Source organism: Leguminivora glycinivorella, chromosome 10, assembly GCF_023078275.1.
Source record: "Leguminivora glycinivorella isolate SPB_JAAS2020 chromosome 10, LegGlyc_1.1, whole genome shotgun sequence".
NCBI classification, from domain to species: domain Eukaryota; kingdom Metazoa; phylum Arthropoda; class Insecta; order Lepidoptera; family Tortricidae; genus Leguminivora; species Leguminivora glycinivorella.
The window spans coordinates 1,296,000-1,311,560 of NC_062980.1; the positions used below are offsets into that span (position 1 = coordinate 1,296,000).

The following is a 15,561-nucleotide window of genomic DNA, read 5'->3' on the forward strand; positions in this document are numbered from 1 at the left end:
TCCCATTTATAATATTAGTATGGATGTATTTATCGATTTAAGTAAATATATATCGTCGCTTAGCACCCATAGTACTAGCTTTGCTTAGTTTGGGGCTAAGTTGATCTGTGTAAGGTGTCCCCAATATTTATTATTAGTCCCGGACTTTTGGGAGGCATGTGTGGGGCCGAAGGCAACAGCACAGAGGCCCTTTTAGACACTTAAATATAAAAGCAATGTACGTGGCGGATACCATCCCCGATAATTATTATTATTTTATGTGTAATGTAACATGGAATGGAGACTACGAAGCTGTTTTTCATGACTTTCATGACTTATTTAGGTTTTCGATACATGTTTATAATAGTTAGATATTGGGTCTACTTGCAGCTGATAAGATAGATCATAGAAGATGGTTAATCACTAATCAGTATTTAAATAATGATGTGAGAAACAGATGAGAGTGACGTCCGCAAGATATATTGTTAGTTTTATCGGTTTTATCTGTTCAGTAGTTGCGTTGCGCCTACAGCAGATATCATCTCTAAGAATCGTTACTCGTTATCTGATTCTGTCAGCGTATGTCTTCACACCGTTTATTGTGTTTTCATTGTATTTGACTTGTTGACGCAATCGTTTTATGTTAATGTGATATCTTTGAAGTATAATTAATAACAATTATTAAACAAACGTGAGCGATGTCTATAAGATCGTAGATTAAATATAAGAAGATCATACCATACCGCCTAAGAACGCGCATACACTACACCACACATAGATGGCGCCATAACGAACCTAACAACGTGTCGAATTAAAGGAAAAAAAAAAAAAACACGGTATATGTTTATGAATTTCTTTTTGAAAGATTTTTGCTGAGATTTTGGCAAATATAAGCTTTCCCCCTATTCGCAACTCGTGTACTGAAACCTTTATTTTGTTAAAACTATTGGAGAAGGCTCATAGAGGCCTTTACAACGTTTAGCAATGCCATCCTTTCCATTTTCAAGAGCAACCATCGAAATGCCACTAACATTCGCTGGAGGTTCATCGATATACAGATTACAGATGCATTTATAAATGCACGTTAAATGTTATTACGATTATCGGTTATTGTTCATATTGCCATTTATATTAACATTCCATTATCGATAAATTAAATTCCTAAAATCGATCGGAACGGAAATGATAGAAATAAATGTTATTAAACCGGAAATTAATACATTTCCTAGGAAATGTATAATATTTAGTATTAATTAAAAGGCAGTGTTCGTAAACTGGCATTGGAATGTCATTTTTCTACGAGCCTTCTGTTTGTAATATTACATTAAATTCCTAGGCCAGTAAAGTAAGCAATATATCAGATCACATGTACCCAATTGTAGGCTGAGGCGGAGCCGAGGTTAACAAACATGTGATCTGATGCTTTCTTATTTACTGGCCAAGGTGCAGTGCTTCTCTTCGACGAAACCGGGAAAATTTGACGTTTTCGACCGAAGAACAGAAAAGAAACTTTAACACATAATGTAATTAGAATATTTCAGTAAGAAACGTATCGTGATCTGATTTAGATGGATACGTTTTCTTTTAATATATGCATGAGAAAATCAAAAAGGTTTAAATATGCGAACGTCGCGTCTGCGCGGTTCTCACCACGACTGCGCACGAGTGTCGATACCATCGCGAACACATCGCTTATCCAATATAAACCATGTTTGAATGAGATAGGGTTTATTTTGCATGTGTCTCGTTTCATCTGTGCCATCGCATGAGCCCTTACCGCTGTGAACAAATCAAATGTAAACCGTATTTTAATGAGATAAGATGTATTTTTGCGACATTATCTCTTCGTCTATACAAATGCACCAGCCCTGTCTGCTGTGACTAATCAAATGTAAGTCTTATTTCAATGGTATAAGATTTGCTTATGATGTGCTGTGCTATTGCAATCTTATTAATGATTCTTGTATGTTAGTCGTGTCACGAGTGGTTGCGCATGTTTGGGTACAAACACAAAGAAGAGTTCTGCGACCCTTTAGGAACTTTTTTTGGCGGTAGGTTTAACTTGTCTATGGAATATTTCTGTGACTCAATTGGTTTTCAGAAAGACTTGGAAGCCTCGACAGCATATCGTTCTTTGCTTTTCTAGACTTCGACTTAGTTACTTGTAATAAAAAAATCAAATTATCGGGTTGTCTTCTAAGGCCAGCCCGTGAAAATTATACGAATCTGCTCGCCTAGTGCCTAGTTTCCATGTTTTTTTATAGAAGCTTAAATAGTTCAGGTTGTGTCGTGTCGTGTGGAAGCTAGAACATACCCACCTATGTTCATCCAATTCTTGTCAACTCGTGTGTCTAAAAAAAAACCTCGTCCTATTACGTAAAGATAATTCACATCATTTAATTGCATAGCAATTATATTTCTTCTTTTCCTCAATCGGAAAACCGCAGCAATCGAAAGCTAGTTTCTGCCCCAACGATTGTGACCCTACAGGTAATGGTATCAAGGTTTAAATTGCTTTGAGCGGTGTTGTAAGGTAGTGTTTATCGCAATTAACAGTTGTAATTGGATGAGGAATGTTTCGTGTATGAAAGTGATTCCTCTATAGGTGTAATCTCGTTAAGATAAGAGGCAGTTTCAAATTAGTACTGTACACGAGCGAAACTCGCAAATGTAGAAACTGTTTTTAATTTAGTTTAGGTTCATGAAATAAAACTATGGGATGGGAACGGATTTTATCGCGTATAATGAATCTAGTTTATTATTTATGGTTCTTTAATATTTCTTCGTCTGTCAAAGCTTGTGCGTGTGAGTCCATACATCTAGCGCGACTTGTAGTATAGATTCGCGCGCGAGGGCGCAAGTTGTGCTAAAAACCGTCTATGGACTATTGTGGTCTTAAATATATAATAAAGTAGTAGTAGTAATAAACACTTTATTGCACAGAACAAATTACATGTACAGTGAATAATTATAACGGTTATGTACAAAGGCAAGCTTATACCTTCCAACTAACCTTAGAATAACTGAGAGAGGAAAATAGATGGTAGACAAACACAACTAAAGTGTACGTAAGTACTATCAACATATCTTTTACACATAATATAAAAAAAATGCCTGGTTATAATTTTTACGATCCGTGCCTATACTACATACCTATAAGGTAAGCACAAAAACGTCATAAAATCTTCTGTTAAGGTAGCAGCCATCGCCAAAAAAGTAGCTGTTCTACCCACGGCTGCTGTGACAATCTGACAACCTATTGTCATTTTATTGTATTGTTAATGTTACGAGTGTTTAGGCTACGATAACGATCAAACCTACGCTCTGTCGGTTTTTCTACCATTTGATATATTGAGCGCGTGTAGCGGTTATAACTTGTGTAAGAATTTGTAGAGATCCTGTTTGAGATGTGTTATGACGTTGTGATAATAAGATGGCAAATTTTGTGATAAGCGTTGAGATTGCAGAGGCTTAGTTTTCATAGCAGCTGCATTTGAAATGAAGTCTATAATCGTACTTTCAAAGCGATAATTCTCTCATTAGCTCAGGGTGGCTAGCCGAATGGCACAATCGCTCACGAAACGCTCACGAAACGAAGCGCTAGTAGATATCTATCTCTATCGCGCTTGCGTATTGGCGCGACAGAGCCAGCGGCGTATCGCTTTCGTTTGGCGTCGGAGAAATGCCATTCGGCTACGGGGCCAGGACTACTAAATGAGATGATTTTAAAAGAAGCCAAAAAGCCAAAGAAAGTATTTTAAATAAGCCAACGTAGGTTTAGGTTTGTATTGTATTAGTTTGTTGTTGCGCCGTAGTCAAGAGGATGAAGATAATAATGGAGCTTATAAAATTTACAATACTCAATTTATGCACTGTAATTATAATACTACAAGCGTGATCTGAGTCTACTGAACGGTTTTTGATGATGATTGCCATTTTGGCCCAAAAAGGTTAATGTCATAACGTCATCTCATCGTCACCGTCAAATCCCTGCTTGTAATGACGTGCATTAGCTGACGTATGCACTAGGACCAGCGTAAAAACAATACGCATTGGGTTCTCGTCACCGGTGACTAACCGATATCGGTCCTATTGCTCACTGCGGGGATCTCGCATTCGCATTGTTACACAAGTGTCAGAGGTCGGAACTCTCGTTAATTTTATTCAGAATAGTTAGAATTCATTTGTGAATTTAGTGTGTCGAGCCTTGGGAGTGTTGTGGTTATCTTTGTTTCGTCTCGTCAGTTAAATCAATAGTTGACGGCAGTCTGCATTTTACCAGGTTCCAGGTATGAAGATGATTCCGTAAATATCTTTTATTTTAGATTAGGGCGTATTCATTTGTAAGATTAATATGTCGAAACAATAGTGTGTATAAGTGTATTTTCTGAAATAAGTCTGCCTACACTGACACCTAATGGTTAAAATTCTCCTAAGATTGTAAACTGCCACCCTCCTCTTGAAAGTAGGCACGGTTAAAAATTGTTGAACATTGTAAGTTTAAAAATCAAATACTCATACTTAGCTAAAAAGTATGTCACAAAATATCTTCATTAACCCAATTTTTATATTTCCAGGCGTCTCGTTTCCGGCGGCCCGTCCCCGCCAAGATGTCGAAGAAGCCGGCGCCTGCGCCGACCTTACACAAGGTCATCATGGTAGGCTCAGGGGGCGTTGGAAAATCCGCCCTGACTCTCCAGTTCATGTACGACGAGTTTGTTGAAGACTACGAGCCTACTAAAGCTGATAGCTATAGGAAAAAGGTAGGACTTACTATGCTTACGCTCATTCTTTAACTATATATGGAATGCTGTTATGGGGTAACTCGACATGGTACATAGGTTATTATGGTGGGCTCAGGTGGTGTTGGAAAATCAGCCCAGACTCTTCAGTTCATGTATGACGAGTTTGTTGAAGACTATGAGCCTACTAAAGCTGATAGCTATAGGAAAAATGTAGGTTACTCTGCTTACGCTCATTCTTCATCTATATATATTTCATGCTCATCTGGGGTAAATCAATATGTCATGATTATGTGTAGGCCCAGATACCACCTGCCTGCTTCACTTGTTCATATTCTTACACATCATGAAACATGGCATGCCAGAATAGCTTTGTCTTTACTGGAAAGCTCCATCTAGGTTTTTACTGTTATACCGTGAGGTTTATCCTCAACCTTCCTCCTACAAAATCAAACAAGCTGAACATCGTGATAATAGGGGCAGTCCCAAAGAAACCGTCAACTCATGGTCACATTACAAAACGCATTCAATAAGGAATCAGGCAGGGGGAAGGAAATGGGGGCTACTGTAAAAGGTGGAACTCCATTTATCATCCAGTTTTCTAAACAAGACAAATGTTAACCTTATTGTGAAGATATAAGGTGTTTTTGTGTAGTTATAATTTCTTGCGTAAGAAATCTTTGTAAAGTGGAAGATTAATAGTTAAAGTGAATTACAATAAAGAACGTTTGTAGACAAATCCTGGGATAAGGCAAAACGAAATCCCGAGTAGTATGACGTTGAATTTTGCCTTGCCTAAGTTTTCGTCTTCCTATTCATGTATAGTATTGAACAAATTATAGAAATCGAACAGAAACTAGTATTTGAAACCTAACCGCTTTCAATTCTATAATACTTAGATAACAAATAGCGGCAGAGATAACCGACTCCCCTACGTAGAAACTATTTCTGCTGCTGGCTGTACAGTCGACTACAAAGAGATGTACAATGCAATAAGGTGAAAAAGTGGATACATCTCTTTGTAGTCGACTGTACATCGTCCTCTTTTATGCAGTATGCGAGTAGGGAACTCTTCTGATGCTGAACTATAACTAGTTAAATTGATTGTAGTACTGTAACTAGCTGTAATGACAGCAAGACGAGAGAATCCTTAAAAGAGCGGAACGCGTCACTGTCGTGACAATTAGCAATAAGGACCATTCAATCTCATTACATTTATTGTAAAAAATCTCACACAACGACTTGATTTTCTTATCTGTTAATGTACCACGTGTTTGACCCATCATAAGTTAGCAAAAGGGAATGTACACGTTTCTAATGGGGTGGCAACGCGCATGTGACACTCTTTGAGTTGCAGGCGTCCATAGGTTACGGTGACCGCTCTATCAGGCGGGCCGTACGCTTGTTTGCCACCGACGTAGTATAAAAAAAATCACAAGCCCTGTGCTCTTCCAAGTTACCAAGACGCCATCCAACACTCCGAGTATTTCTCCCCATCGCATTAGTCTATAATTTATCCACGTAGGTAACTTCTTCCTATACATCTCGCTCGCAGAAAAATGCCAGTTAGAGCGTGATCCATAGAAAGTAAGAGCACTCGCTAGCGAATATACCATTATCAATATCATGGTAGACTAGATTTATTTATTTCACAATATAAAATTGTTAAATCCATTCCATACTAATATTATAAATGGGAAAGTGTGTGTGTCTGTTTGTTTGTCCGTCCTTCACGGCAAAACGGCGCGACGAATTGTCGTGATTTTTTTAGTGGAGATAGTTGAAGGTATGGAGAGTGACATAGGCTACTTTTTGTCTTTTTCTAACGCGAGCGAAGCCGCGGGCAAAGGTAGTATCTAATACATCAGAGTTATCAGACCAATCAGATGTCTTTTTGACACGAAAAAACTGTACATTTATTGTGTAGGAAAAGGGTTTCTTACTTTTTTACACCATTACAGTATTCATAAGAGCTATTAAGTAATCGTCCAACGTAAGGCAGTGCTGAGCTGTCACGTTCAGCGTTTTTATCGGGTGTTGCCTCGACTGCCGCGTCTGGCGCGACTTGCGCAAGCGATCTGATTGACGCGCACGACACGCTGTCATGTCAATACGACATTGATGAATGATATAATAACCTAACCACAAAATTAAAATTTTGAAAAACCCCAGACCGCGACATAGTGGACCGATTTTCATGAAACATGGCTAAGAACAGTCCCGACTAACTCAGATTTCAGACAAAAAAAAACTTAATCTAAATAGGTTCATCCGTTCGGGAGCTACGATGCCACAGACAGACACACACACAGACAGACAGACAGACAAGTCAAACTTATAACACCCCGTCGTTTTTGCGTCGGGGGTTAAAAAAAACGTATACATGAATCCTGAAAACACTAGGTACATGGTTCAAATTCGCCATACGCTTTGGCTGCTCACTGTACATTTATTTACCTTGATCCCTTTAAAACTGACCACATTGCGTGACAAATAATAATAATAATTAACAAACACAATTAAATTCATTACCAATTAGAACGTCTTCTTTTGTTCATAGTAAGTAAACAGTTTTTACAATAATAAAACACCACAGCCATTCCACACCGCCGTCGCCCTTTCTTGAAACGTAATACCTCCGTTGCGATGCGAATGAAGATCTAATCAACAAGCTTTTTAATTACTTATCCATTAAACAGTCAAGTAACGTTAATCGTGGTACACGAGACGTGAAATATATCCCATTGTTCCGAGCCTGGTTAGCAAATGGCACAGAATGTCAGGCTTGAGCCTTGGCCCAGTGCCTCTCGCAGGCTTTGGGTAACACGATCCATCCATGTATCGGATGGATACGATACATGTTAGATATGAAGCTTACTAGTAGTTTCATCATTTAGAAACCGGATATGCAAGTGATCGGAATAAAATTAGGCTCTAATGACCAAAAAGGTACAAAAGAAACCCATGGTGCTTTTGTCCGTTTGTCTGTTTTGGTATTAGAACTTAAACTCTGATGGCCATTTAAAATATCAGTTGCATTGCAAGGCATCAAATTTAATATGGCTGTTACTGTAAAAACAACGGATCACGATTGAGAATCTTAGCGGTTGAATATTTATGTGAAAGGTGAAGTGTGTCAAATAGAAGTTGTAAATAGTACTTTAGTGTACAAATTGGTCGCTTATTGCTACTGATGTGCCGACGAAAACTTTCCAAAATTCTGAAATTATGACATAAGAAAACATCGGAAACTTTCCATACTTTGCATGGACAATTGTATGGATGGAAACTTTCGTGTCGTCGTTTCTTATTTTTCGTGAAAGTTTCATGAATTTTTCAAGAAATTTATGATTTGTTTGGAAATTTTCTGCAACTTGCACATCACTACTTATTGCTATTCGCATTATTCGCAGTGATCATCTGTCATGTTTGAAGTTCACACGATAGTTTGCATTGCACTTAGGCTTATTCAAATGTTGTTTGGACCCGGATATCTCGAGGACTGACAAGGCCCGGATAGGAGGTAGGGCATAGCGAATGATATTCCGCTTTGTGTGGTAGGGCACAGCACAGCGGATATCGTCTCGCTCGAATCTAGAGCAGAGCCCAACTGGGGTAGTACCTCCGCCTTACAGAAGACCGCAGCCAAATAGCACTAGACCCTACTCATAGTGTTGTGTTCCTGCCGGTGAGTAAGGCTGCCAGAGCTCAACGAGGGTGCGGTGTGCTGATGACGGGAGGACTTACGGAACTAACTTGTTCCGTCTATTGTCCTTTGAGTCGTCGGCAACCCGAACCCTCCTTGGAACTTGTACATTCCTTTTTGCTGTGTACTTAACACAGCAAAAGGGAGTGTACAAGTTTCTAATAGGGTGGCAACGCGCTTGTGACACTGTTTGAGTTGCAGGCGTCCATAGGTTACGGTGACCGCTTTACATCAGGCGGGCCGTATGCTTGTTTGCCACCGACGTAGTATTTTAAAAAAAAAAAGTAACTGTGTCTATTTAAAACTTGTTGAAAATCATGTAGAAAGTCTTTTAAATTGTAAAGTGTATTATCGACGATAGCGCATGTTATAATTTGCATTGTTAATCGTATCCTGGAGAAATCAAGAGAATTCTTCGAGTGCTATACCTACTAATCTGTGATGTGTATTTATAAGACTTGTCTTTAACTGCAATGTTTTTTCTTCCAGGTGGTTTTGGACGGCGAAGAGGTCCAGATCGACATCCTAGACACAGCCGGCCAGGAAGACTACGCAGCCATCCGGGACAACTATTTCCGGTCTGGCGAGGGTTTCCTCTGCGTATTCTCCATCACTGAACCTGAGAGCTTCGATGCCACGCAAGAATTCAGGTAATTCAATGCAGTCTATAGATTTTGAAGCTGAGGAGAGGAGCGTTCGCATCGTGACTGTGTTTATGGCTCAACTTGTGCATTTGTATATTTTGCCTATCGCGTCTAATACTGATAGAGATATATCAACAACAGATTAACAGTTCTTCAACTTTCTTTTTCTTGAGAAAAATAATTGGATGTTTAACTTATGCTGGGATTGGGATACAGAAATAAAACCAACCTTTTTTTATGGAAAACCCGCCCAAATAATTTAAAAAAAATTAATCCATTGCCTTATATCCAGATAACTTTTTTATAAATTGGCTTACCTTCGCCACAGACTAGCCAAAGGCAAAGACGTGGCCTACGATGGAGTGAGCTCGCCCAGACGATGCTTGTTCACCCTTGATTTGAAGTTTGCCGGGTTATATGAGCTCGGAAATATAGCCGCCGACAAGGAGTCTCCTACATTAAATATTAAGGTTCACGATATATAAAATCAGCAACCATCAAGTGAGCTCTCGTACAATTCAACTCTAATTTAGTTACACATTTCCACGACCTTATTTGTCAAATGCCACAAATAGCATGAAACTGTCCGTAACCGTAGTATTGTAACCGGCCAATGCGTACGGTATATTGTAGTTACGGCTGCGGTGTCGCGTTGCAAATTTGTGGCTGACCGCAACTCGCAACATTGCCTTACGATCGCTAGTTTAATATAGTTTACGTGAATCAGGTCATGTCGAGCGTAAAATAATTCGAACGATTGAGAGGCATTGGCAGTTAAACGTTTGAATGTTTGTGCTCTTGACTCTTTCGATGGGTCTGGCCTAGTGGGTAGTGACCCTGCGTGCTAAGCCGCGGTCCAGGGTTCGAATCCCGGTACGGGCATTATTTGTGTGATGAGCACAGATATTTGTTCCTGAGTCGTGGATTTCTTCTATGTATAATATGTGAGTGTATATTATATATATATTGGTGTCTGAGTACCCGCAACAAGCCTTCTTAAACTTATACCGTGGGACTCGGCCAATCTGTGTTCTTACACAAGAGGACAGAAGTAGGTCATTACTGTCCTCTAATACCCTTGCTATGTCCATACAAGCGTGCATAAAAAAAATATGATATGATAAGGTATTTTGATTTACAAAATATGAACGCAAACAAAGAAATTAATTTGGAGTTTTTGAACAACTTTAACAGGCTACTTAAATTAACATAATCATTACTGTTGTAATGATTTTTTTTTTTTTTTTTATTATTATAAATGGGCTTACTCTTGACCACAGACTAGCCAATGATCTGCAGGAAGATGCCTCAGATAATTTGTTAACATGTTTGGCACTAAAATGGTTAATAATATTTAGCCAGCGTGTTTAAACATAAAAAATACTCAAAATCAGCAACATTACTTTGCTAATCCGCGAATAGATAACGTGCTAGTCAATTAGTGCTAACCCGTTATACTTGATTTTCGCAAAGTAACGCCTGATTCCGTCGATTATTTATAAAAGAATACTTATAATAAACGTTCTTTCGTTTCCAGGGAGCAGATACTTCGCGTAAAGAACGCCGAGAACATTCCCTTCCTGCTCGTCGGCAACAAGTCAGACCTGGCGGAGAAGCGGCGCGTGCCGCTCGACACTTGCCGAGAGCGGGCGGCGGCTTGGCAGGTGCCCTACGTTGAGACCTCCGCCAAGACGAGAGACAATGTGGACAAGGTAACACACACGCACGCACACACTCGCTCACGCTCGAAACGTGCCGCGAGCGAGCCACTGCCTGGCAGGTGCTATACGTCGAAACCATCTGCCAAGACGAGAGTCAACGTGGACGAGGTAACACACACACACACACACACAGACACACAGTAAGACACCTATACAGGCACGCGCGTGCGTACGCACTCGCGTTTGCCAGTTTTGCCACCGATGTGGTATGAAAAAATAGATATTAGGCCCCACGTTGGGCGCCAATGTCACGGTTGCGCTTAGTACGACCGAAGTAGAAATAAAACAATAGGAACTTGAGTTGTAGGCGTCCATTGGTTACGGTGACCCTTTCCTTTAGGTGGCCCGTATATCTGTTTGCCACCGACGTGGTATAAAAAAAAACTTTTTACAAGATAAGATTCCTACAATCATTAAGCAAGAAATTAAATGAGGAGTGTCTTTTCAAAAGGACTTATTTCTATAAGTTAACAAGGTTTATTTCTCTAGGAAGACATAGATAAAAATAACCTCTGTTAACTTATACAAAATAAGTCCTTTTGAAAAGACACTCCTCAAATAATGTACGGAATCACAAAAATGTTTAAAACAAACAATTTAGGTAGACATAAGAAAATGTCACGGACTTTATAATGTCTTCGTAAAATACTACTAATATAACAGTAATAGTTTCAAAAACATGATCTTAACTTGCAGCACGCATTGCTATTAATGTAATTTGTTAAAATGTTAACCTACAACCGTTTTATGGGGGAGAATGTGGGCCATTTGGCACACGATATAAAAAGGTGCGCCTTACTTTACTAGGTGACATGACAACTTTACTAATTACCTACACATACTCATAAAAATAGTATCTTATATAATTATATAAATTGAATTTTACTGTCAGGGTCTCGAAGTTAAAAAAACCACTTACGTGAACAAAAAATCATCCAAATAAAGAAGAAAGTGACTGACTGACATATCAACGCATAGCCGAAACCGCTGGTCCTAGAGATTCCAAATTTGGCACGTAGGTTCCTTATAAGGCGTAGAGGAGGTAAGAAAGGATTTTTCAAAATTCACCTCCTAAGGGGTGAAATGGGGGTCCAAAATTTGGATGGGAAAACAAGATTATAGTACGCGGTCAAAGTCGCGGGAAAAAGCTAGTATTTTTTTTTATACTACGTCGGTGGCAAACAGGCATACGGCCCGCCTGATGTAAACCGGTCACCGTAACCTATGGACGCCTGCAACTCAAACAGTGTCACATGCGCGTTGCCACCCCATTAGAAACTTGTACATTCCCTTTTGCTGTGTTAAGTACACAGCAAAAAGGAGTGCACAAGTTCTAAGGAGGGTACGGGTTGCCGACGACTCAAAGGACAATAGACGGAACAAGTTAGTTCCGTAAGTCCTCCCATCATCAGCTCACCGCACCCTCGTTGAGCTCTGGCAGCCTTACTCACCTACAGGAACACAACACTATGAGTAGGGTCTAGTGTTATTGTGGTGGGTTAGTTGTAGCATAAATGCCTGTTCAGATATTTGAACTCGCGTAATTGTGTAAATGTCAATGATTTCTTCGTAGCTAGTCTGAAGTTACAAAACAATTAACAACACGCGCACTAATAGACCATCGTGTTTATTGCTAAGTTATTCAGCACATCAGCATTAATGGTCAATGAGTCCGTTGACCTCTATTGTCCAATCGGCTTAGCCTTATCGGTGTGATCCAGTCGTGTTATTCAATAATTTATTGTAGTTATAAATTTTCGACCAAATTCGCGCTTCGCGCATTTTTCGGTATAGAAAACGTATGCGGAAAGTTCGGTTTCTGCCAAACTGCTCAACCTTTAAACTTTCAATTAAGTTCGACTAATTGTTACTGATTGATAGTTGATATTTGGCAAATCGAATTTTGAAGATGGTTTTTCTACGTGCGTCCGTCAGTGTGAATTAATGTGTGTGGTCGGTGGCGGGGCAACTAATGTTTTTATTTGTTGGTTGTGCCTCTTAAAGAGTAGGTACAGGGGTTGATGTTGTTTTTATGTTCGTATAATTACGGTGTTAAAATTACTTTTGAATTCACACATACGTATAAGTCCCCGTTCCGCTTGGGGTTCAACATCTCATCTTTTAAATCTACTTTCCACTGTAAAGGAAGCTAAGCACGAAGAATTTCACGTATTGACCGCATATTGCTGTATCGCTCGTAGTGTGATTAGGCGGGACACAAATTACTTGCCATACATACGGGAAAAAGCAGGTCAATGTACGAAATTCTTTGCACAAAGCTCCTCATACTGTGTCTCCGTGGGTTTTTTCTCAAATTATTTTTACGTTTATGTCCTCAACCTAAGCCATCGTTTCTTTGGTGTGATCGGTCGGCTCCCTTCGTCGTTTAAAATGCAACTGTATCGAGGTAGTGTTAATGTAATAATATGAACTTAACATTAGGTGGGCGATCGTCCAACATTAGCAAAACATGTCACATGTACATACCTCTAGATTTGAACTTTAAAACCACAAAGATCCGCTTTTTAAATGATATTGTTATGGAACCAGCACGGGAGTCGTCCGACGGGACATGGGTGCCTTTTTTTTTTTCAACATTGTCCACCCCACTTTTTTTGTAACGCGAGGTCTTTCAATCCTAATAGGAGAAAAAAAAACGTCCCAAGATTTCCATACATTTTTCAAACCTTCCATTCCGTTACCACCATACAAAATGTATGAAAAAATGGTAACGGAATGGGAAAAAACCTTGGGACACTTTTTCTCCTATTAGGATTGAAAGAGCTCGCGATTTTGAGTGGAAACCACATAAAAAATTCCAAATAAAAAAAATAGTGGGGTGGCCAACATAAAAAAATGGCCCATGGGGACATAAGAAACTAATATGTTTAAACGATCATGGTTTTTGCCGTAAAAATTCTTTGAGAAAATTCATACTACCGAATTATGGTTAAATGTGTGGCTTGTGTGTCGTCGGTGTCGGTAACCCTCCTCCCCGTTGCAGGTGTTCTTCGACCTGATGCGCGAGATCCGATCGCGCAAGTCGGACGACTCGCGCGCCGGCGGCGACGAGGTCAAGAAGAAGCGTAAGCGCATCAAGTGCGCCATCCTGTAAGGACTCTAGCTAGTTGTCGACCTTTAACGATCCTGCAGGTCGCCTGATTGTGTCGGCGGTAACTGAGCGGGCGCGTTTGGTATAGCTCGGACACGACATTGGTCTTACGGCCCAGCCACGACAGCGGTCTAAGCGCGACAGCGGTGAGCGGGAGCCATACGTGTGAATGAAAAGTCCCATCGCTGTGTCTCGCTCCAATGTATGGCTGTCTCGCTACGGCCCAGCCACGACATTGGTATAAGCGCGACAGCGGTGAGCGGTAGCCATACATGTGAATGAAAAGTCCCATCGCTGTGACTCGCTCCAATGTATGCCCGCCGCTCACCGCTGTCGTGCTTAGACCAATGTCGTGGCTGAGCTGTTACGGCCCAGCCACGACAGCGGTCTAAGCGCGACAGCGGTGAGCGGTAGCCACGTGTGAATGAAAAGTCCCATCGCTGTGACTCGCTCCAATGTATGGCCGCCGCTCACCGCTGTCGCGCTTAGACCAATGTCGTGGCTGAGCTGTTACGGCCCAGCCACGACAGCGGTCTAAGCGCGACAGCGGTGAGCGGTAGCCACGTGTGAATGAAAAGTCCCATCGCTGTGACTCGCTCCAATGTATGGCCGCCGCTCACCGCTGTCGCGCTTAGACCAATGTCGTGGCTGAGCTGTTACGGCCCAGCCACGACAGCGGTCTAAGCGCGACAGCGGTGAGCGGTAGCCACGTGTGAATGAAAAGTCCCATCGCTGTGACTCGCTCCAATGTATGGCCGCCGCTCACCGCTGTCGCGCTTAGACCAATGTCGTGGCTGAGCTGTTACGGCCCAGCCACGACAGCGGTCTAAGCGCGACAGCGGTGAGCGGTAGCCACGTGTGAATGAAAAGTCCCATCGCTGTGACTCGCTCCAATGTATGGCCGCCGCTCACCGCTGTCGCGCTTAAACCAATGTCGTGGCTGAGCTGTTACGGCCCAGCCACGACAGCGGTCTAAGCGCGACAGCGGTGAACGGTAGCCACGTGTGAATGAAAAGTCCCATCGCTGTGTCTCGCTCCAATGTATGGCCGCCGCTCACCGCTGTCGCGCTTAGACCAATGTCGTGGCTGAGCCGTGAGTATAAGGGCTGAGTGCACGCTCAGAGCGTTTGGTTCGACGGGGCGTTGGGCTATACAGCGTCGAACTCAAGACTTATATGAGCTTCAATAGGCTAGTTTCCTACTAGTCAAATCAGCTTCTTTTTAAGAACTGTCAAAACGATTTGCTAATAGTATGGAATTACTATGAAATACTGAGGAGTGACGTCACGGTCAATTCATTTACTTTATATCTTTCTTTTTGACTTATTAAATAGAAATTATGTTTTAAAAATAACTACTGTCCATATTTTTCTTCTAATTATGTGGTGCTTTATTTCTTGCACTCCATAAAATATTTTATTTTAAGTATAGGAAACTAGCCTATTGTTTTTGACGCGCACGCCGCACGCCCTACCCCGCACAACGCCCAATATAAACTAAGGCAAAAGCGGTAGCTATAGGTTGGAGCGAGAGCTATGGGACTTTTCGTTCGCACCTATGGCCGCTGTCGCTTTAGACCAATGTCGTGGCCAGACCGATAGAGTACCCAATGTAGCGATTATGGCAGATATGTGAGCACCTATAATATTTGTAACAG

The 15,561-nt window shown here is 41.0% G+C and overlaps 1 protein-coding gene across 3 annotated transcripts in view; it reads left to right on the forward strand.

The window, feature by feature from the left end:
• Nucleotides 1–15,561, forward strand: part of LOC125230693 (ras-related protein Ral-a) — a 45,642-nt gene that overhangs the window by 19,092 nt on the left and 10,989 nt on the right. For 2 of the 3 annotated variants that reach the window (XM_048135951.1, XM_048135949.1), the window contains exons 3-5: nucleotides 4,557–4,742; nucleotides 8,917–9,077; nucleotides 10,609–10,783. In XM_048135951.1, coding sequence (XP_047991908.1) covers nucleotides 4,557–4,742; nucleotides 8,917–9,077; nucleotides 10,609–10,783 — 522 coding nt within the window. Of the gene's footprint in view, nucleotides 1–4,556; nucleotides 4,743–8,916; nucleotides 9,078–10,608; nucleotides 10,784–13,796; nucleotides 14,120–15,561 lie in introns of those variants that run through there. The other variant, XM_048135950.1, reaches the window with a different exon arrangement.